The 22214-nt window shown below is 40.3% G+C and overlaps 1 protein-coding gene across 5 annotated transcripts; it reads right to left on the bottom strand.

Annotated features, from left to right (window-relative positions):
* Positions 1 to 874: 874 nt before the first annotated feature.
* LOC308626826 (uncharacterized protein) lies at positions 875 to 21772 on the bottom strand. Of its 5 annotated transcripts, none has more exons than XM_081252327.1 (3): positions 21468 to 21772; positions 11982 to 12213; positions 875 to 3855 (listed from the first exon to the last, which is right to left on the bottom strand). In XM_081252327.1, the coding sequence occupies exons 2-3, from the start codon at positions 12028 to 12030 to the stop codon at positions 1844 to 1846; spliced, it is 2061 nt and encodes a 686-aa protein (XP_081108453.1). In that variant the 5' UTR covers positions 12031 to 12213; positions 21468 to 21772; the 3' UTR covers positions 875 to 1843. The 5 variants fall into 5 exon arrangements, 4 of the variants coding, with proteins under 4 accessions (XP_081108453.1, XP_081108450.1, XP_081108452.1 ...); XM_081252324.1 differs by lacking the exon at positions 21468 to 21772 and adding an exon at positions 12555 to 13447; XM_081252326.1 differs by lacking the exon at positions 21468 to 21772 and adding an exon at positions 12668 to 13447.
* Positions 21773 to 22214: the final 442 nt, after the last annotated feature.

Below are 22214 nucleotides of genomic sequence, written 5' to 3'. Positions count from 1 at the left end.
TCCCTGCATGGGGGATCTTCCCGGACAAGGGCTCAAACCTGTGTCCCCTGCATTGGCAGGCGGATTCTTAACCACTGAGCCACCAGGAAAGCTCTAGCATCACATTTCTTGTGTCCCCTGCATTGGCAGGCGGATTCCTAACCACTGAGCCACCAGGAAAGCTCTAGCATCACATTTAACTGTCTTTTCTTCTTCATTTTAATTTCCACTTTATTCTTACTCTTTTAAGTACATGCTTCAGTCATTATTTTCCTAAACACTTAAGCATGAGGGCAGGAATCATTTTTTCTTCAGCAGCACTTGATACAGTGCCTGACACTGAATATTTATTGAATTAATGACTAAGCACCATACTCTACATCACTTCTTATATTTTCTTGCTTCTGTGCCTTTGTTGATTATTCCCTCTCTGCCTTTATGCCTCTACTCCCATCCTTCAAAACTCAAATCTCAGGAGCTCCACAAAGCTTTTCCTTTTCTTTCCAATCAGAATTGAACCCTACCTCCTGTGAGCTCTTATAAGCATCTTGCCTAACTTTATGATTATATTGAGCCATATATTTTCTGTATACATCAGCCTTTATCACTGTACAATACATGCTTTTTGGGGACAGTATATTCTTTGTGTATACTACAAAACCTAAAAAATGCCTTGCATATAATAATTTAACAATGTATGTTAAATTAAAATATTAATTGGATAATTATGGGGGATAGTCAAAGTAAATGACAGTAGCAGGATTTTAACAAATGGTTAATATCACAAAGACAATTTTTATTTTTAAAAACTTTGTTTTTCAGTTGAAAACATTGTGTACACATGGCATATTATCAATATATATGTCAGAAATCAACAAACAAAGTCTGATGAATGTTGCCATTAAAAAAATGATCAATAGGTCTTTTTATTTTTAGACAGAATATGCAATATAAATTAGTCATGTGGGTGTTACTTTAGCTAACATTTTTGTTCAATCTATAGATGACAGGATAAACACAGTAGTAGAGAAATATTCACACTTTAACATATGGAATTATTTTTTAAAAATTTGTTTCACATATTTAGAAACTGTAATTAAATGGTAGTGTTGAAGAAGTAATTTCAAACCACTAAAGTTTATGGATGGGCTACATTATTAAGAGCAAAATAAATTCATGTTTGCTGTGAGCACCACAGGAACTTGAAAACTCATGCTCACTAGGAAGACCAAAACTTGGCCACCCCCACAAAAAAAAGGATATTTCAGAAAATGGGGCACTAGAGTTATGCAGTTAATAAGTTTAATACCAGAATAGTATAGCATGTTCACACAGAGGGAATTTAATAACTAATGTTTGCATAAGGTAGGATTCTCCAGCTGTCAGGAGATAAGTGGTATGCGAATTATCAGAGTGAATGCCAATTAAGATACGGGAAGGGTTTAAATTTTCCCTACATTCTCTAAAATAACTTCTGTGATATGCAATAGGTGATCTGGGCTCACTAAAGGTTTGAGATTGTAACACTAATACATTTCCTTCTGAGTTCTGGTTGCACACAACAGCACACTGGTTTTTACAATATCTGATAAGGTTCTGCATTAATATGGTTAGACATTTCTTATAATGATAAAATTTTCCTCTTGTGTAGTGTTTGAATAAAAGACTAGAGCTTTTCTTACATTACAGCAGATAGAAATTTTTTCCATTGTTTCTGACATTCAGTAAAAATTTTTTTCACATTGAAGGTTTTCCAACAACTCACAGGATTCCTCCTCAGAATTTTTCTTTAGTAATGTCTGAGCTCTGAGTTAAACTTTCATTATAAAAATTGAATTAATATGTTTTCTCTTGTGTGTTTTTTTTAATGTAGCACAAGAGTTGAGCATTGATTAAAACCTTTTTCATAATCATCCATAGCATTCATAAGATTTTTTTCTGGCAGAGTGTCTCTGGTACTGAATAAAGTTGGTGTATACACTAAAGGTTTTCCCATATTCATCACATTTAGAGTGGCTTCCCCAGAATGGACTTTCTCATGACTAATAAGATCAGAGAGTTGGCTAAAATTTCTGCTGCATTGAACACACCTGTGGGGTTTCTCTCCAATGTGGATTCCCTGGTGTTCAGTAAGATCAGTGCATGTGCTAAAGGCTTTCCCAGACACATCACATTTATATGGATTTTCATTAGTGTGGATTCTTTGATGGTTAGTAAGATCAGAGCTCCGACTAAAGCTTTTGCCACATTGATCACATGGATATGGTTTCTCCCCAGTGTGGATCCTCTGATGTAGGACAAGAGCTGAGCACTGACTGAAAGCCTTCCCACATTCATTACATTTATATGGTTTTTCCCCAGTGTGGATCCTCTGGTGCTTGATAAGGTCAGAGTTCTGACTGAAACTTTTGCTGCACTGTGTGCATGGATATGGTTTTTCTCCAGTGTGAATTCTCTGATGAAGAATAAGGTCAGAACTCTGACTGAAGGCTTTCTCACAACAATCACAATGATAGGGTTTTTCCCCAGAGTGTACTCTCTGATGTTTAGTGAGGTCTGAGCTTTGACTAAAACTTTTATTGCACTGATTACATGCATATGGTTTCTCTCCAGTGTGTATTCTCTGATGTTTCACAAGGTCTGAACGACGACTAAAACTTTTAGTACAATCGCTACATGGATAGGGTTTCTCTCCAGTGTGGATTCTCTGATGCAGAATAAGGTTTGAGCTTTGACTAAAGGTTTTCCCACACTCATCACATTCATAGGGTTTCTCACCTGTATGAATTCTATGATGTTTAATAAGGTCTGATCTTCGACTAAACATTTTACTGCACTGGTTACATGGGTAAGGCTTCTCTCCAGTGTGAATTCGTTGATGATTAACAAGATCTGAAAGTCTACTGAAGGTTTTGCTACACTGATTACATGGATAGGGTTTCTCTCCAGTGTGAATTCTCTGATGCAGAATAAGGACTGAGCTCTGATTAAAAGCTTTCCCACATTCATTACATTTATAGGGTTTCTCTCCAGTGTGGATCCTTCGATGTTTAATAAGGTCTGAGTTCTGACTGAAACTTTTGCTACACTGATTACATGGATATGGTTTCTCTCCAGTGTGGATTCTCTGATGTAGAATAAGATCTGAGCTCTGACTGAAGGCTTTTCCACACACATCACATTTATATGGTTTCTCACCAGTATGGATTCTTTGATGTTTTATAACATCAGAACTCTGACTAAAATGTTTGTTACACTGGTTACATGTATAAGGCTTCTCTCCAGTATGTATTCTTTGATGTTTAACCAGGTCTGAGCGCTGGCTAAAACTTTTACTACAATGACTGCACTGATAGGGTTTTTCTCCTGTATGTATTCTCTGATGTATAATAAGATCAGAGCTCTGACTGAAGGCTTTCCCACATTCATCACATTTGTAAGGTTTTTCACCAGTGTGGACCCTTTGATGTTTAATAAGGTCTGAGCTCCGACGGAAACTTTTAATACACCAATTACAAGGATAGGGTTTCTCCCCAGTATGAATTCTCTGATGCAGAACCAGGGCTGAGCTCACATTAAAGGCCTTTCCACACTTATCACATTCATAGGGTTTCTCCCAATGGGTTCTTCGATGCCTAATAAGGCCTGTACTACAAGCAAAGTTTTGCCCACATTCATCACAGTTATGTTGTCTTCTTTTGAAGAGGTTCTGATCCTTTTCATTGAATTTACCCCCAAATCCACAGAATTCCCTGCATTCAGAATCCTGGAGAACATTATCTCTGGGGTTACCAGACTCTTCAGTCAACGGTTCAATTTTTGCTGTAATTTCCTCCTCGGAAGCCAGCTCTCCAACTTTGGCCTTAGTCCCACCATCTAGAACAATAAAATATAAATGGAATGTGTTCTCCATACTGTAAGAAAGTTTCAGGTGAAATACATTAGTATTTTCCTATGAAAATACTGAAAATTATCTTCTGAGAGGGAAACTAAGAAGAATCAACAAGTAATGGATAATCGTTTATTGAAGTGGCTTATCAGATATGTTCTGTATATGTCTGTCACAGGAGATCTGGGAATACTGAAACCTAATTACAGTGATTAGGAAAGTTTGACTATATTAGAGCTAATACATAAACAACTTACTGACATATATAAAGTAGGCAGTATGAATGAATACTTGGGTGAAGGAGTGGGGGAGGAGGTGAAAGGGAGGGAGAGGAGGAGGAAGCAGTGGCAGCCAGGCTGTCACTGTGAGTGTATACCAACCAGGCTGGTCATATGTTGTCATTAGTGGAAAGAAAGAAGCATCAAGCCCAGGAATGGTTAGAAAAGAAGCCTGGATTTTCAAAAATAGGTCTACATAGTCCTCCACCTCTTTTGCCCTGATTATTAGAAGGAAGTGGCCTAGAAAACATGATCCTTTTGGGAACAGCCATATTCAGTGACCAAACTTCCTTACTAAGGTATGTGGACCAGAAAAAGGTTAGGGAGGTAGGATCAGAAATCTCTTTTGAGTTGATTTTTGAGATTATTCCTCTGCTCAACAATACCAGAGGCCTGTAATGGTAGAGAACATGGGAGCTCCATTGAAATTCTTGAGACTATCAGTCCATTATTAAGTGGTGTTTACTATAAAAGGCATACCATTCTCAGACTGCAAATGGTCTAGAGAGCTGAAAACATGACAAAGATTAATTTCAAGGGCTAAAGTCCAAAATCCCAAGCCTCCAAGTGGAGGCTTATCCTCTTTGCCAAAGGCAAAGGGTACTGGAAAAAGTAAAGTATTGCAGTAAATCTAAATGTGTATGTACTGAATGATATAAGCAATATGAATGTCTCATGGATTTTACAATATATATGTAGAGTTAAAATATATGGCAAAAATCGCACAAGAGGAGGGAGGTAAATAGAACTAAAATATTACAAGGTCTTTGGGTTATCCTAGAAATAATAAATTAAGATAAACTGTAATAAATCAAATGTGTATGTTGTAACTTCTAAGGCAGCCTTTTTCAACTAGGGTTCCACAAGAAAATAAAAAGAAAATAATTTGCCTGACTATATTCTTAATTCTCCCAAAGATGGTAGATAGCAAGTAAATCAATAGATGTACAGGAGAAACATTAATATGTAACTTACAGTGGATGCCTTAGAGCATTTTGGCTTAATTCTCTCACAGAATCACATTTGAGAAAGGCTGCTATTAGGTGACAATTAAATAACAATAAAAGGATGTATAAACAATAAGTTAATAGAGAAAAAAATGGAAAAACAAAAAACTTGATAACATAATTAAATTAGGCACAAAGGGAGAAAAAAGAAAAACAAAAAAGAAACAAAATATAGGAAAATAACAAAAAATAAGATGGTATATTTAAATCCAAACATCAACTATGTTACATGTAAATAAACTACTTCAATAAAAAGCAAAGAAAGACCAACAGCTAACATCATACTTAATGGTTAAACATTAAATGCTTTTCTCCTAGGAACAAGGGAGGAAAACAAGGATGCCCTCTCTTAACTACTTTTATTCAATATTGTACAACTTTTATTCAATATTCATAGAAAATGCAATATGACATGAAAAATAAATGAGACATACAAGAAGTCAAACTGTCTTATAGACTATGCAGTCACATATACAGAAAATCCTAAAGTGTCTTTAAAAAGTTATTAGAACTTGTAAATGGTTTTATTAGTGCAATACATGAAACCTGATTGTATTTCTGTATACTAGCAATGAACAATTAGAACCTAAAATTAAAAACAATTTTTTTCAATTGCACCAAAAAAATGAAACACTTAGAAACAAATTCAATGAAATATGTGTAGTATCTGCATAATGAAAACTAAAAAATGTTGCTGAGAGAAACTAAAGATCTAATAAATAGAAACATATGCCATCATTTATGTATAGGAAGACTGAATATTGTTAAAGTGAAGAAATTCTCCCCAAATTGATCTATGGATTCAATGCAACCCCAATCAAAATCTCAGCAGGCCTTTTCATAGAGACTGACAAACCGATTCTAAACTTTGTGTAGAAAGGCAGAGAAGGGTTTAAACAATTTTGAAAAAGAAGAACAAAATTAGAGAGCTTATACTCCCTGATTTCAAGCTTTACTACAAAGCTACAGTAATCAAGGCAGCGAGGTACTGGCATAGGATAGACATATCCATTAATGGAATAGAACAGAGTCTATAAATAGATCCAAACGTATGTACAACTGACCTTCAACAAAGTTGCCCATATAATTCAAGGGTGAAAGGTTAGTCTCTTTTCAAAAAAAGTGTTACAACTGGATATCATAATAACAAAAATTAACTGACTCTTTCCTTATGCTATACACAAAAATTAAGTAGAAATGTAATCTAAACCTAAATATAAAAGCTAAAACTATAATACTTCTAGAAGAAAGCAAAGCATAGATGACTAAAAGTAATGCACAGAACTGAGAAAATAAATTTGTGTTGTTTAAGCCACCCAGTCTGTGGTTTTGTTATAGCCCTAGCAGGCAAATACAGCATGTTTTTGAACTTTATACATTTATGGAATCATACCACATGTATTCTGACTTGTTTTTTTACTCAACATTATGTTTGGAAGATTTATCCACAGTCATGTGTGTAGCTGTAGTCCATCCATGTTCACTATTATAGTGTGACATATATCACAAGTGATTTATCCATTCTTCTTCAATGGATAAGAACATTTTGCTATTTCAAACAATGCTGATATGAATATGCTGGTACGTCTATCTTGATACACATATCCAAATGTTTCTCTAGGTTATATAAATTTAGGATCAGAACTGTTAGGTCTTCAACTAGACTTTTCCAAAGTGGTTAAGCCAATTCACACTTCCACCAGGTGTATATAGTTCACATTGCTCTATATTCTAACCAACATCAAGTCTATTCTCTTTTTAACCCAATGCAATCAGGCTTTTATCTCTGTAACTCCATCAAAACTGCACTTATAAAGTCCCTAATATATTTTATCTTGACAAATTTAGTGGTCAATTTTCAATCTTATTCTTGATTTGTTTGACACAGTTGACTACTCTCTTAAATCATTTGCTTTCTTCCTGCTAACTTACCTTTCTCCTGCTCTCCATACAACAGTCAGAGTGATCTTTACATGTTATCCTGTGTAAAGAGTTCCAATGGTTTCCCATTTCACTGGGAATAAATTCTAAGTCCTTACCGTGACTTAGAAGGTTCCATATGATCTGGTCCCTTTCTTTCTCTCTGCCCTCATTTCATTCTAAACCACCCCTATCACACGTCTACCCCAGGCTTATTACTCTGTTCCTGCTATATCTATGGGCCTCTGACTTCTGCTATTCCCTCCACCTGGAAGACTCTTCTCTCAGATGGTTACATGGCTTATTCTTTCACTTCGGTTATCTCTCTAACCAACTGTCACCACCTCAGAAAGGCACAATGCTTGGTGGGCCCTGCATTTTTTTTTTTTTTTTTTTTGTGGTACACGGGCCTCTCACTATTGTGGCCTCTCCCATTGTGGAGCACAGGTTCCAGACGCACAGGCTCAGCGGCCATGGCTCACGGGCCTAGCCGCTCCGCAGCATGTGGGATCTTCCCGGACCGGGGCACGAACCCACGTCCCCTGCATCGGCAGGCAGACTCTCAACCACTGCGCCACCAGGGAAGCCCGGGCCCTGCATTTTTGAGGTAACAGATACCATAGTAAATGTGCTGAAATTACCAATTTGAGTAACTTGCACAGTTGCTACTTTTGAGTGAGGCTTAGAGTAAAAAAAAACGTTCTGCAGTAGGACCATGTTGCAATGCAAGCTGTCCTGTCACATGACCCTTATTAACCAGGATAGCCAATGGTATTGGAAGTGTCTGCAGCAGTCATGGTTGCTGTATGAAGCCTCTTGCAAGCCTCTATAAGAGAACCACACTGGAGTAAGGCCATACTGTCTTCTGCCAACAATTTTCTAAGTGAAAAGCAGATCCTGGCTTGCTCTTGGGCACTAACAGAAACTTAATGCTTGACCACAGGGCACCAAATAACTATTGCCAACTGACACTATGTATTAGTTGTTATTTGACCCATCAATTCATAAAACTGAACATACAAACCAGTATTCCATTATAAAAGCATATCTGGAAGACAAGTAAATTCCATGTGCTAGTGACTCAGATTCCCATAGTACTTGTTCCTACTGGTCCACTACCTCTCCCCCTCAACCTATATTCATGGCCCTATGGGAATTCCCTATTACCAGTTAACAGAGGAGGAAAATGTACAGAACTGGTTTGTAGATGGGCCTGCCCAGTGTGTGGGCACCACCTGAAAGTGAGTACCTTTCACTTACACCCCTACTCAGGGGTGGCCTTAAACATGCTGGTAAAGGCAAATCCTTCCTGGGCAGAATTTCAGGTATACACCTGGTTGTCTACTTTCCATGGAAGGCAATATAGCCTAAGACACATGTATATACTGATCCATGGATAGTGACTAATGGGTTATTTGATTAGTTAAGTACTTGGAAAGAGTAAGATTGGAAGACAAGAAATAAGAATTCTGGAGGAAAAGTATGAGGATGAACCAAAGAATGAATGTGTTTGTGGCCCATGTGAATCCTCACCAAAGGGCATCCACTGTGGAGAAGCCTCTCAATCAGAAGGATGGACTTGGTGATCCATATTATGAATGTCAATCAGGCTTTTTACCAATGCTTGCCCAATGGACTCATGTACAAAGAGGTCATGGCAGCAGGGATGGAGGCTATATATGGGCTCAACAATACGGACCTCCACTTATCAAGGGTGATATGCCTATAATCATTGCTATGTGCCCAAGTAGCCAACTGCTAAGGCCCTAATAAGGTACCATTCCCTAGAGAGGAACCAGCTAGCCACTTGGGGACAGATTCATTACATCTGACCCCTTTTATTATGGAAAGGGCAGCAGCTTCAAAGGACTAAATACATAGTCTAGATACAAATTTGCATTGACTTAAGAGAATGCCGTATTTATTATCATGGTATTCTCTATAATATTACCTCCAAAGGAGTCATTTTACAGGGAAGGAAGTTAAGCAATGATCTCATATACATATAATTCATGGGTCTTACCACATGTCCCATCATCCAGAAGTAAGTGGATTGTCATAATGGTGGAATGATTAAATGTAGGCTCAGTTACAGTACAAGCTAGACAATAACACCTTGGTAAGCTTGGGGTGCTGTCATACAGGGTGCAATATATGCATTAAACTAAAGGGTGATAAACAGTGTTGTCTTCCCCATGGCCATAATACATGGGTATAGGAAGGAAGGGTGGTAGAGAAAGTAATAATGTCTCTTCTTACTATATACCTCGTAATCCACTTAGAATATTTTTGCTTCCTATCCCTATGATCTTGGGCTTGGTGGGTTCAGGGTTCTGATTCTCAAAGGAAAAATACTTCTACCATGGGACAAAGTCATAATTTTGTTAAATTTGAAGTTGAGACTGCTTCCTGCTTCAGCATTTTGGGCTCCTCAAACTGCCAAACCAGCCTGCAGAGATGGGGTCACTCTACCGGCCAGAATGACTGATACCAATCACCAGTGGGGAAATAGTTGCTGCTACTGGAACTCAGAGGACTCAGTGGGGGTGCCTTGTAGTTCTCTCATGTCTAATAGGCCTAGTCAATGGTTCACGGAAGTAACCTGAAAGAGACAGGATCACCAAGGACTCAGGTCATCTAGAAAAGGTTTATTTTATTTGACTAGATAAAGAACTCTGTGCCACTGAGATTCTGGCAGAAGGTAAGGGCAATATGGAGTGGGTGATGGAAGAGGACAGTTATGACTATCAGCTTAGGCTTTGTGTACGCTGTTCTCCATCTCTTGTTGATTTCTGTAATCCTTCCCATCCTCTTTATGAAACTTTGAATTACCCAATTTGAATGAGCCATCTGTTTCCTGCCAGAATCCTGATACATCTTATATAACCATTATCACTATCTGATACTACACTGTATATTTATATATTTCCTGTTTCGCCTACTAGAATGTAAATTCCTTGAGGGCAAAGGATTAGTTCACTGCTACATCCCCAGAACTTAGAACAGTGGCTGGCACAAAGTAAACCCTCAGTAACTAATAATATTATATTAATGGTTAATAATCATTAATAAGCTATGATCTTATGAACTAATAAACATTTATCAACAATAAGTATTTGTTGAACAGTTAATTAAATGATTTGAAGGATACATTAATGTATTAATGTATTAATGTATCCAGTGACTACCTCTAAATGGTGGAGTTGTAGGCTATTAAAATTTCTATTTTGTGCCTTTCTATATTTTATAAATGTACATTAACATAATTATATTTCTTTAACATAAAAAATGTTACTTTATACACATTCTAAGAGACACAAACACATATAGTATGTATGTCAGTTTATGTAAAACAACAAGGAGGAAGCAGTGATTCTCAGTGATTCTCAGGAAAGAAGAGAGCTAGATGCCTTGGAATACAATCTTAAGGAAAAACAAATTCTAATTACAGGAAAGAGAACCTAAATAAAATAAAATAAAAGATACTCTAGGGCTTCCCTGGTGGCGTAGTGGTTGAGAGTCCGCCTGCCGATGCAGGGGACACGGGTTCGTGCCCCGGTCCGGGAGGATCCCACGTGCTGCAGAGCGGCTGGGCCTGTGGGCCGTGGCCGCTGGGCCTGCGCATCTGGAGCCTGTGCTCCGCAGCGGGAGGGGCCACAGCAGGGAGAGGCCCGCGTACCGCAAAAAAAAAAAAAAAAAAGATACTCCAAAACTAAAGACAGGCAAAAGATTTAGAGTAAAAGAAAAGGACAACAGAAGGTTAATTTCATAGGCAAAACAGCAGTAATGGGAAGACCAAAATCAAAAAGCAGCAAAATATGATGTGGAAATGAGAGCCTGCAGAACATCTGAACAAAGTCAGCACCAAGATTATCTTACTAAAAATAACAGTGACTACCATTCGTAAAGAATTTACTACCAGCCAGGTATGTGCTCAGAGCCGTATATATGGAATCTTATCTAGTGCTTGTGGTATCTGTTATAATAGTAATGGACCCCAATGATCCTATCTCCTAATATCTATATCCTTGTGTGGTTTTCTCCCACAATGACTCTGGAATTGGTCATGTGACTTGCTTTGGTCAATGAGATAATAACAAATGTAATGCAAACATCGGTTAGAAAAGTGCTTAGCATCCCTCTCTCTTTTTAAAGACTAGCTGCCCTGTGAAAAAGTCTAGGCTAGCCTGCCGGAGATACGTGACCCAAGCTATAGCCAGCACCAACAGCTGGACATGTTACGACTGATACCAACATAGACCCTGGCCCTAGTTGAGCATGAGTGATTCCCGAACAAAATTGCCCAGCTGAACCCAGCCCAAGCCGATGACCTACAGAACCATAAGAAAATAACATGGTTGAAAAATGTCTTAGTGTTTTAGGTCACTAAGTTTTGGGGTCCTTTATTATGGAGTAATAGACACAACCCTCAAAATAACTTCCAAGGTATGATTTATTATACACTTATAAAGTGAGGAAACAGGATTATTTTTTAAAAATGTAAGTAACTTACTGAAGCTAGTAAATGACAAAGCTAGTATTTGAATCCAGGTGTCAGACACCAAAACTTTTAACTATGCCCCGACAGTACATGAGAAAGATGACCTGAAAAGATTTTAAAGGGCAAATACCAAACACTGACAGATTGGTAATAAGGTGGTTATAATGGGAAAAATGGATGACACTGGGTACTTAAGAAGAGGAAGGAAAACCAAGAGAATTTGATTGACAGAATGTACAATAAAGCCATGGGCTTGGAGCACAAAAGAAATGGTACTGCCTAATACAGTGGGGGGGTAGGCAATGAGAAATACCAATAGCACTTGAAGACACTAACATAGCAAGGCAACACGGCGCCCACCCCCCAACCCACCCAAACCACTAAGAAAGATACACACTGCTTCTCACCTGACAGAAGGTAGTGTTTTTGAGCTTCATAATTGAATTGGATCTCCATGGACTGCCACTAGACACTTGACACCTCAGGGAGCAACTGGAGATTTACCATTTCCTCACTAAGCTTTTCTTGTCCACGTAGGAGTCTGAGACCTGGAGGCAACTGGGCATCACTGGACTTGGAAGGGAATCATTGTGGAGACTGGAGATATAAGTTCTGAGACTAGACCACCAGGAACATCCTCTAGATACAAAAGAAGTTAAAGAGAAAACAAAATCTCATTTAACTTTCAAGCGCTTTTCTTTCAAATTTACTACGCTTCTTTCCCTATCATTCAGGAGTCAGACATCACCCCTCTTGGACATACATTCTCCATTCCAAATCTAGAGATCTTCAAAGATAATCCGGGGGTTAATGCTACCAAAATCAGGATATAACTGTAAAGATAAGGCAGGGGAGGGAATTTCAGAATTTGGCCCTAGCGATTAGCTCTATGTTATTCGCTGCCCCTCCTACACCGAAATGACACTACTGATCCATCATCATGATCTGTCTCTCCCTCCTTCCGTTCTTCTCATACTCACGCATTCGTCCGCTGATTCGTGTGAATGCATCCAAGCTCCGGATTCCACCCGCCCCCAAAGTTTCTGGTGTTCATTCAGCTGAACCCAACGCTAGTCAAGGGCTGACCGCGTACCAAAAGCACACCAGGCCGAGAACCGACCAGCTCGCAATGCCCAGGAGCCGCGTCTGGGGGCCACGTCGGCAGCCTCGACTCCCCACGGACTCAAGAAACAGCATACGGTTCCCCGGTGGCGCTGCAAGGCCGCTGGGGAGGGCAGATCACCCGAGTTCCTCCGCCTTCCGTGAGCCGACATCACCCATACCTTGATGTATTCTCCAAGTCACCGTCAAGCCCCACACCCTGTAAACCGGCCATCACCGCCGACCGCTCTAGGAATCTGGGAGGATTGCTCAGCTCTATGGCGCGTGGCTTCGCACGTGCGCACGCGCGGGGCGGGGGGCGGCGAGGTGAGGTGAGGGCGGGGAGTTGCCGAGATTTAACTCTGAACGGCTGCGAATCTGGCCCCAGCAGAGCCGTAGCGAGGGGCCTGGCTGGCACTATCTGACAATTCCTTTTTTTTTTTTTTAAATATATGTGTGTATATACATGCACACACATAACTCAATCACTTTGGATTTTTAAAAATTAATTTATTAATTTATTTTTGGCTGCGTTGGGTCTTCGTTACTGTGCGCGGGCTTTGTCGTGGGCGAGCGGGGGCTACTCTTCCTTGCGGTGCGCAGGCTTCTCTTGTTGCGGAGCACGGGCTCTAGGCATGAAGGCTTCAGTAGTTGTGGCTCGCGGGCTCTAGAGCACAGGTTCAGTAGTTGTGGTGCACAGGCTTAGTTGCTCCGTGGCATGTGGGATCTTCCCAGACCAGGAAACGAACCCGTGTCCCCTGCATTGGCAGGCGTATTCTTAACCACCGCGCCACCAGGGAAGTCCCCCTGTCTGCCAATTCTTGACGTGAATGTCAGAAAACATCTTTCTAGAAAGCTCCCTGGGGCAGGGTAGGTTTTCTGACTACAAAATGAGTTCTTCCTTAATTATCTCTCTCTTTTTTTTAATCTGTTCCCCCACCCACCCAACCCCAAACCTGTCAATCAGATTCGCTGGTGTGCTTCCATTCTAACTTTCTTCCTGTCCTCTCTGGGTTTCCCCCAGCACAGTGGCATGCCTCTAATAAAATACTGATTGCTGGGCCCCACGCCGGTTTAGAATCAGTAAGTCTGTCATGGGAGCCCAGGTTCTCAGGTGATCCTGATGCTGCTGGTCCTGGGACCACACTTTGAGAACCACTGCCTTAAAAATAAATAATGCTCAGGAATTAATGCCTAAATTGCTGCGAAGCTGCATTTTCACCTACTTTGCTATCAAGAAAGGCCATGGGGTCTCCTAAAATGTTTGCTTGCCAGTACAATCCTCATTGTGGCTAAAGGATCAGGGTGAGAAGGACCTGAAAGGGGGTGGGGGAGGGCATCAGGGTAGGAAAGGATATTGCTGTTTCCTTGGAAATATCTTGGGAAATAAGGGCGGGGGTGGGGGGAAGATATAGAAATAAGAAATAATAGAAGTATTGAGACTGGTGAGACATGTGACTTGGGTTAAGATGTCAGAGGAAAAGGTATAGGTTTGAGAAAATAGTGGCTGGCTGAAGTAATGATTGAGGTAGAGGAAGAGGGTTTTCTGTTCCAGCCTAAGACCCTGCTCTGATTTATGAAATCTTAGGGATGTGTGAATGAGACCCTGATAAAATGTCAGGAACTCGTTTGGGTCCAGCCCTCCCAAGTAGGGAGTACAGATGCTTTTTAAAACATAGCTTTACTGAGGTGTAACAGGCATACAATAATCAGCAAATATTTAAAGTATACAATTTGGTAAATTTTGTCATATGTATACAACTGTAAAACCATCACCACAATGAAAATTGTGACCACATCCCCAAAAGTTTCCTCCTTCCCTTGATAATCCCTCCCTTTCCTGCCACAGCACCCAACCACTGTTCTGCTTTCTGTTACTATAGATTAATTAGCATTTTCTAGAGTTATTTAAATGGAATCAAACAGAATGCACTCTGTTTTGCACTCAGACTTCTTTCTGAGCATTATTATTTTGTGATTTATCTATCTTGCTGTGTGTATCAATAGTTCGCTCCTTTTTGTTGCTGAATAATATTCCATTGGATGTACACACCACAATTTGTTTATCCATTCACCAGTTGATGGGCATTTGGGTTATTTATAGTTTTTTCACTATTACGAATAAAGGTGCTATGAATGTTCGTGTACAAGTCTTTATATGGACATATGCTTTTTTCTCTTTCCTGGTTAAGTGTATGTTTAACATTTTAAGAAACTGCTACACTGCTTTTCAGAGTGGCTGAATCATTGTGCATTGCCACCAACAGTGTATGAGAATGCCATAGCTGACATATTTGTAATAGGTTTCCAGTAAAAGAGAATGGGAAAGTCAACCAAAGGTTAATTCTCACGTACAAATGTAAGGGTTTTGTTAATCTTTTACCCAGAAGTGATGAAGTGAACATAAATTTTCTAGGTGTTTAACTAAGAAAACCAAACTGTTCTTTCAGATTACACTAGATTTGTTGCTTTGTGGAGTCTTACCAGAGATGTTACATTCTGTGAGTGAGTCTGAGAAGCCAGCTTGGAGTTCAACAGTTCGATGGATTGGCCAAAACAAACCTAGACCCAACTGTGGTCCACTCCAGCTGACACTGAAGAGGTTCATCTCAGTAAGGTAAAAGACATTCAGAGGTTTCCAGAGAGATCAGGGGGTGGTAATACAGGCATGAAAATGATATCAGAGCCTCAAGAATGAAATTGATATGTTACAGCCCCCCCCCCAATATTCTACCTTATTTCTATTTCCTATTCCATTTCCTCTTGGGAGAAACTAGGCCAAACTAACATATATCTGATTTAGGCATGGTTTGTAGAGTAGTGGTTCTTAATCTTTGAGATACTATAATTCCTTTGAGAATATGATGAAAACTATGGACCTCTTCCTCAGAAAGTTGAACATGAAGACCTACATGAGAACTTTTGCTTACCATGTATTACATTGCATTGGAAATTAATTTCCTTCGATACTTAGACTATATAAGCAATCTTCACAAAGAATAAACTTCAACTTAAAACTCAATCTCTAGGTTTAGGTAAAAAAGGGATATAAATCCAAATTGTGAAGCCAAATTAAAAAAAATTAACTTTCCTTTTGATCAAGTATGTATTAATGAGTAGGCTGCTGCTGTTTGTTTTGAATAAGACACCTGAATTACAACAATACAACACCTTTGAAATGTTAATGTGCGTGTCCAATTGACTTTGACTTTTCAAAAACAGAACAAGTGCTGAAAACTCAGATTCAGAAGGGGAAATAATGGCCAATATAATCAGAGCTCCCTAGGTTCACTTTGCAGAGATGGGTAGGCTTGTATCAGAAACGCTAGAATTCTCCAAGACCTTTAGTGCTGAATTCAGATCAAATCATTTCTGTTGTCTTCAATCAAATAAGGTCATTGGCAACAACTTGAAGTCTTCAACTTCAAAACCAAGTCACAGTGGTTTAAACAACTCTTAGTTTGTACTTACCACACTGTTGTGTTGAATTGTGTCCCCCCCCCCTTAAAAGATATGTTCAACTCTTAACCTCTGTTACCTGAGAATGTGACTTTATTTGAAAATAGGGTCTTTGCAGATGTAATCAAGTAAAGATGAGGTCATACTGGTTTAAGGTGGGCCCTAATCCAATGACTGGTATCCATATACGAAGAGATGAATTCAGACACAGAGGGGACTCACAGAGAGAGGAGGATGCTATGTGAATGTGGAGGCAGAGACTGAAGTGATGCATCCATAAGGGAAAGAATGCCAAGGATGGCAGCAACCACCTGAAGTTAGAAGACAGGCATGGAACCAGTCCTTCCCCAGAGCCTTCAGAGGAGCATGGCCCTTGCCAGCACCTTTGATTTTGGATTTCTTACCTCCAGACTGTGACAGAATCAACTTTTGTTGTATTAAACCACTCCGTTTGTGGTACCAGAAATGGGGTGGTGCTTTAACAAATACCTAAAAATGTAGATATGGCTTTAGAATTGGGTAATGGCTAGAAGTTAGAGAGTTTTGAGGCTCATGATACAAAAAGTCTAGGTTGCCTTGTAGAGATTGTTGGTAGAAATATGGATATTAAAGGTGACTTTGGCAGGGTCTCAGAAGGAAGTGAAAAGGACAGTAGAGGAATCCTCTGTCATCTTAGAGAATACATATATTGTCATGAACAGAATTTTGCTAGAAATAATGAGCATTAAAAAAATACTTCTATACAGAGTGAAGTCAGAAAGAGAAAAACAAATATCGTATATTACTGCATATATGTGAAATCTAGAAAAATAGTATAGATGACCTTATTTGCAAAGCAGAACTAGAGACACAGATGTAGAGAACAAAGGTATGGATACCAAGGGGAAAGGGGGGATGGGAGGAACTGGGAGATTGGGACTGACACATATACACTATTGATACTATGTATAAAATAGAGAACTAATGAGAACATACTGTATAGCACAGGGAACTCTACTTAATGCACTGTGGTGACCTAAATGGGAGGGAAATCCAAAAGGGAGGGGATATATGTGTATGTATGGCTGATTCATTTTGCTGTGCAGTAGAAGCTATTACAACATTGTGAACCAACTATACTCCAATAAAAAATTAAAAAAAAAACCACTTCTGGTGGGGGGAATTCCCTGGCAATCTAGTAGTTAGAACTCAGCACTTTCACAGCCGGGGCCCAGGTTCAATCCCTGGTCTGGGAACTAAGATCCCACAAGCCACGCGGCGTGGCCAAAAAAAAGGTCTTAGGCAGAAATGAAGAAAACATTACTGGAAACTGGAGAAAGGTGATAGATGTTAGAAAGTAGCAGAAACTTGGCTGAATCATATTCTGCTGTTGGACAGAAAACAGAACTTGTGACGATCTTGGGTAATTAACTGAGGATATTTCCAAGCAAAATGTGTAAAGTGTGGCTTGATGTTTTTTCCTTGCTGATTATAGTAAAATGTGAGAGGAAAAGATAAATTGAGGAAGGAACTGTTAAGCAAAAAGGCAACAATACTTGATGATTTGGAAAATCCTCAGCCTACACAGATAGCTTGCTCTGGAGACAAGGCCATGAGTGTAGCTGGACAACCTTTTGGTGAAGAGGTTAGATGTGTGATTCATGGATCCAATCAACCATCTCAACAGAAACCAGGAATAGAAATGGGGTTATCCATAGGAAGGATCTGTGGAGGACACTTGTATCCAATTGTGTGGATCCCCTTGATATCCACAGAAGACCAACATGGCTCTTGAGAATGTTATAGCACCAGAAACAACATTGCCATCTTGGACTGAATTTGTTTTTTTTTTTGGCTGTGCTGCAGGGCATGCAGGATTCTAGCTACCTGACCAGGGATTGAACCCACGCCCCCTTCAGTGGAAGCGCAGGGTCTTAAGCACTGGACAACCAGGGAAATTCCTGACAGAGACAGGACAAAATAAAGGAAAGCTGTCAGACTTTTGGGATTCTACATCCAGGAAATGGAGTACCCAGAGGGTGGGTCCACTACTGAGGGCTGAGACACCAAGGCCACCTCAGCTGAGAGTGGCTCAGGGGCCAATGGGACCTGTGTGGCCCAGAGACTGGGGTTGATAGTGTTTTCACTGACCCAGAGGGCATATCAAGCCACAGAGTAATTCAGGAACTCTAAAATATTTAGAAATCAAACAACCCATATCTAAATAACCTGTGGTTCAAAGAAGAAATCACAAGGGAAATTAGAAAATGTTTTATGCTGAATGAAAATGAAATGCAACATATAAAATTTTATAGAGTGCAGCTACAGCAGTGCTTAGAGGAAATTTTTTAGCTTTGAAATGCCTATATTAGAAAAGAAAATCTCTTATCAGTAACCTAAGTTTCCACCTTAAGAAACTTAAAAATGAAGAGCAAACTTAACAACAACCAAAAAAAGCAGAAGGAAGGAAGTAATAATGATTTGAGTAGTAATTAATGAAATTAAAAGCAGAAAAAAATTTTTTTTAATCAAACCAAAATTTGGTTCTTTGAAAATACCAACAAAAATTGACAAGCCTTTACTAGACTGACCAAAGAAAAAAGAGAGATTAACAAAAGCTGAAAAGAGGGGACATCACTACCAACCCTATAGAGATTTAAAGGGATTATTATAAACAACGTTATGCCAACACATTACACAACATAAGTGAAATGGGCAAATTACTAGAAATATACAAATTACTAAAACTGACTGGAAAAGAAATAGAAACTGTGAATAAATATATGAAAAGTAAAGAAATTGAGTTAGTGATAAAAATTTTTCTAACAAAGTAAAGCACAAAAGCACAGGCTCAGATGACTTCACTAGTGAATTCTATCAAACAGCTTAAGAATAATACCAATCCTTCACAATCTCTCCCAGAAAATAAATGGGGGCAGTAATTACTCTGATACCAAAGCCAGCAAAGATATCACAGGAAAAGAAAACTACAGACCAATACCTCTAACAATATGGACACAAATATTCTCAATCAAACAATAGTAAATTAAATTCCTTAATATATTACAAAATTATACACCATAATCAAGTAGAATTTATCTTAGTAATACAAGGTTGGTTTAATATTCAAAAATAAATTAATGTACTTAGAGACTTAAATACTTCACTCTGAATAATGTTCACCAATAATAAAATGTCTGAGTGTTGGCATAATCACACAATATAATATTATTAGAAGTGAAAATGTATAGTGTACATCTACAAAACAATATGAACATATTTCACAAACAATGTTGAAGTCTGACTTAAAAGAGTGCATACTGAGTTCCATTTATACAAAATACAAAAATAGGCAAGGCCAACCTATCGTGTTCAAGGTTCAGTGTAGTCTATCTTTCAGGGCTAGAGGAGGGTAGCGGCTTGAGGAGAGCACAGTGGGGTTTTCTGAGGACTGATAATATTCTGTTTCTTTATCTGAGTGCTAGTAACATGAGTGTGTTCAGTTTGTGACAATTCAACAAACGGTACATGCACATATTTACTGGTAAAATCAGCATTACTAACTGATACTACTTGGCTGGTCTGCATTCAAAGCATGACAACATAGACCAAATGCACCATTTTTTATTATAATGCTTCATCTTATTTTCTGAGACCTATCCAGTCTTATTCTCTCCCTGTCAGCTATTCCTCTTTTATCTTCAATTTTTCTCCCCACTCACACTTTACCTTTTTTCTACAAATATAATTAGGTCTCTACCCTCCTCAGAAAACAAAGAAACACCTTTCAATCCTGTTGCCTAGACCAACCAGCGTCCTCTCTTTTTCCTTCCTGCATTATCACATTTCTTAAAAGGAATTATTATCTATTCTCAGGGCCTTACCATACACTTCTTAACCCCTGGCAAGGACATTCCTCAGGTAACATCTCTCTCTGACCCTTCTTCTGCCCTTCGCCTTAATTCCAGCATCACCTTAGTTCTCATCATCTCCAGCTCTCTGGCACAACTCCTAGTCACCTGTTCCCTCTCCTGAGATGCTCTCCTGGCTTTTATGATGTTTGGACCAGCTGGGCCCAACTTCTCTGAGAAGCTCCTCTTCTTTACCAACTCTTCCTCTTCCCACCCCCAGGTACTAGTATTTCATAATTCCCTGTTTATTTTCCATAAGATCTCCCTTGGTAATGTCATTCCCTTCCCCATCTTCAATCATATTTTCAGATACTAGCAAATCTTGCTAAGTTCACATTTTTAACCGCCTGTCCTCTTTCTCTCGTCTCTTTTGCCCTTTAATCCTCTCTACAAAGTACTGTCCGATACTGCCCTGAAGTACAGTTCTGGCCATCTCACATATTAATGGCCTGCACCGTTCCTAAATGCGTTCCTAATTCCTTAGCCTGGCATTTGAAACTCTCCAAACTTGACCCCAACCCATCCCTTAGCCTAGGTTCCGGCCAACCAAGATGCTGGGCTAACTCCCCAGCGTGCCCCGTACGTCCCGCCGCTGGGCTCTCGCTCCTGCCGCTCCCTACCTGGGAAACCTGCGCTCCTCCAAATCTCCGTTTTACTCGGTCGGCAAGGCTCAGCCTGAGTAGCGCATTCTACGGGAAATTACTGACCTTCTTTGGCTCGGCCCCGGTCCCCACGCCCTTGCAGTCGACGGTAGGGTTGAACTCCGCCTTGTCCCCTCGCGATGCCAGGGTACAGTCTCTTCCCCTACAGTCATTCCCGTAACTTCTAGAACTGTCATTGCAGACAGTCAACGTGTTTGTGGTGTGTGAATGTGATCTGGTCCTCTTCCCCAAATTTACAGATGATGGGTTCTATTTTTATCTCCTTGATGCTATACTAACCTCTATCTCTATTTCTTTTTTCCTCTTTCAGTCGCCTGTCAACCGTTTTCGACCTGGGGCTCTCCCCACCAGGTTCCACCCAGAGACGCGGTCCTTCTCCCGGACCCCGCACCGGTCCTCCGAACCCTGCCGCCCGCCCGCCACAGAGCTGCAGTCCTCCGGGCGGCCTAGAGGGGCGCGCCGCTCCCACTTCCGGCGCGCGCGGCCAGAGGCCGCTCTGCTCCCCGCCTGGGGTCGGTCCCCACAGCCCGTGGAGCGAAGGGTGAGTGTGGTGGTCCGGCGGCACGGCCCTGTGTGTTTCCCAAACCGCCCTTGACCGGCCTCGGCCTTCCTCGGCCCCGGGCAGAGCCTGCGGCTGCACCAGGTGGCCGCCCCTCGATGCTACCGTCCGCCCGCCCATCTGTCCATCAGCCCATTACTCCGTCCGTCCATCTTTCATGCATTTGTCCGTTTGCCGGTTCATCCACCCGCCCTTGCGTCGACTGACTCCACAAGCACTTACCGGGCGCCTTCTGTGTGCCAGGCCGCTAGCAGAGGAGTCGGAGGGGCACTGATGGAATCTCTCCTCCCACTTCACGCGTCCAGAGATCGCTTTTGAGTCCGCTCTCAGCCGTCCTTATTGACTTCCCAGTCTAGGTTAGATTTTTTACCACTTTCAGAGCACTTTCTGCTCTCCCTTTTGTAGTTCTTATCACGATTAAATCAGGTAATTGCGTGCGATTTTTGTTTGACCTGCTTTTCCTTACTATTTTTAAGTTCTGTAATACAAGGACACTGTCTTGTTTATAACTCTTTGCTCAGTGGCTAGCACAGTGCCTGCACGAAGTAGGCACTCAATAAATATTGTTAGAGAAATGTGCGAAAACCACAGGTTGTCCTTAAAAGTGCTCTTGGTTTGGTGAGGGAAGGCAGATGTGAAAGGGCAGTTCATCAGAACACACATCCAAGAGTATGGACTCTGGAGTCAGACCATGTGGTTTCAAAACAGTCCAGACTACATCACTTACTAGCCATGTGACCTGAGACAAATTACATAACTTCTCTGTTTCTCTTCTGTAAAACTATAGAGCATAGAGTGCTATGAAGGTGAAATGAATGAAGACACTTAAAACAGGTAGACAGCACTTGACTATAATAAAAGCTCAGTTAGTGTTTAAGTAAGCAGACAATGTAGATACATTATACTGCAGTAAGCAGGATTGTCCAAAGGTGCCATGGAGGTTCTTGGGTTGCTTGGACTAAGAGCTGA

This window comes from Mesoplodon bidens (assembly GCF_964165515.1).
Source record: "Mesoplodon bidens genome assembly, chromosome: 13".
In the NCBI taxonomy this organism is placed as follows: Eukaryota; Metazoa; Chordata; class Mammalia; order Artiodactyla; family Ziphiidae; genus Mesoplodon; species Mesoplodon bidens.
Note: the sequence above shows the minus strand (reverse complement) of the source record. Positions and strands in the feature narration are given on the sequence as shown.

Excerpts from the sequence above, each read along its gene's own strand:
- LOC308626826 (XM_081252327.1), bottom strand. The coding sequence starts at position 12,030 with ATGGAGATCCAATTCAATTATGAAGCTCAAAAACACTACCTTCTGTCA. Across the intron at positions 3,856-11,981 it reads AAAACACTACCTTCTGTCAG|ATGGTGGGACTAAGGCCAAA; the intron begins GTGAGAAGCAGT and ends TTATTGTTCTAG.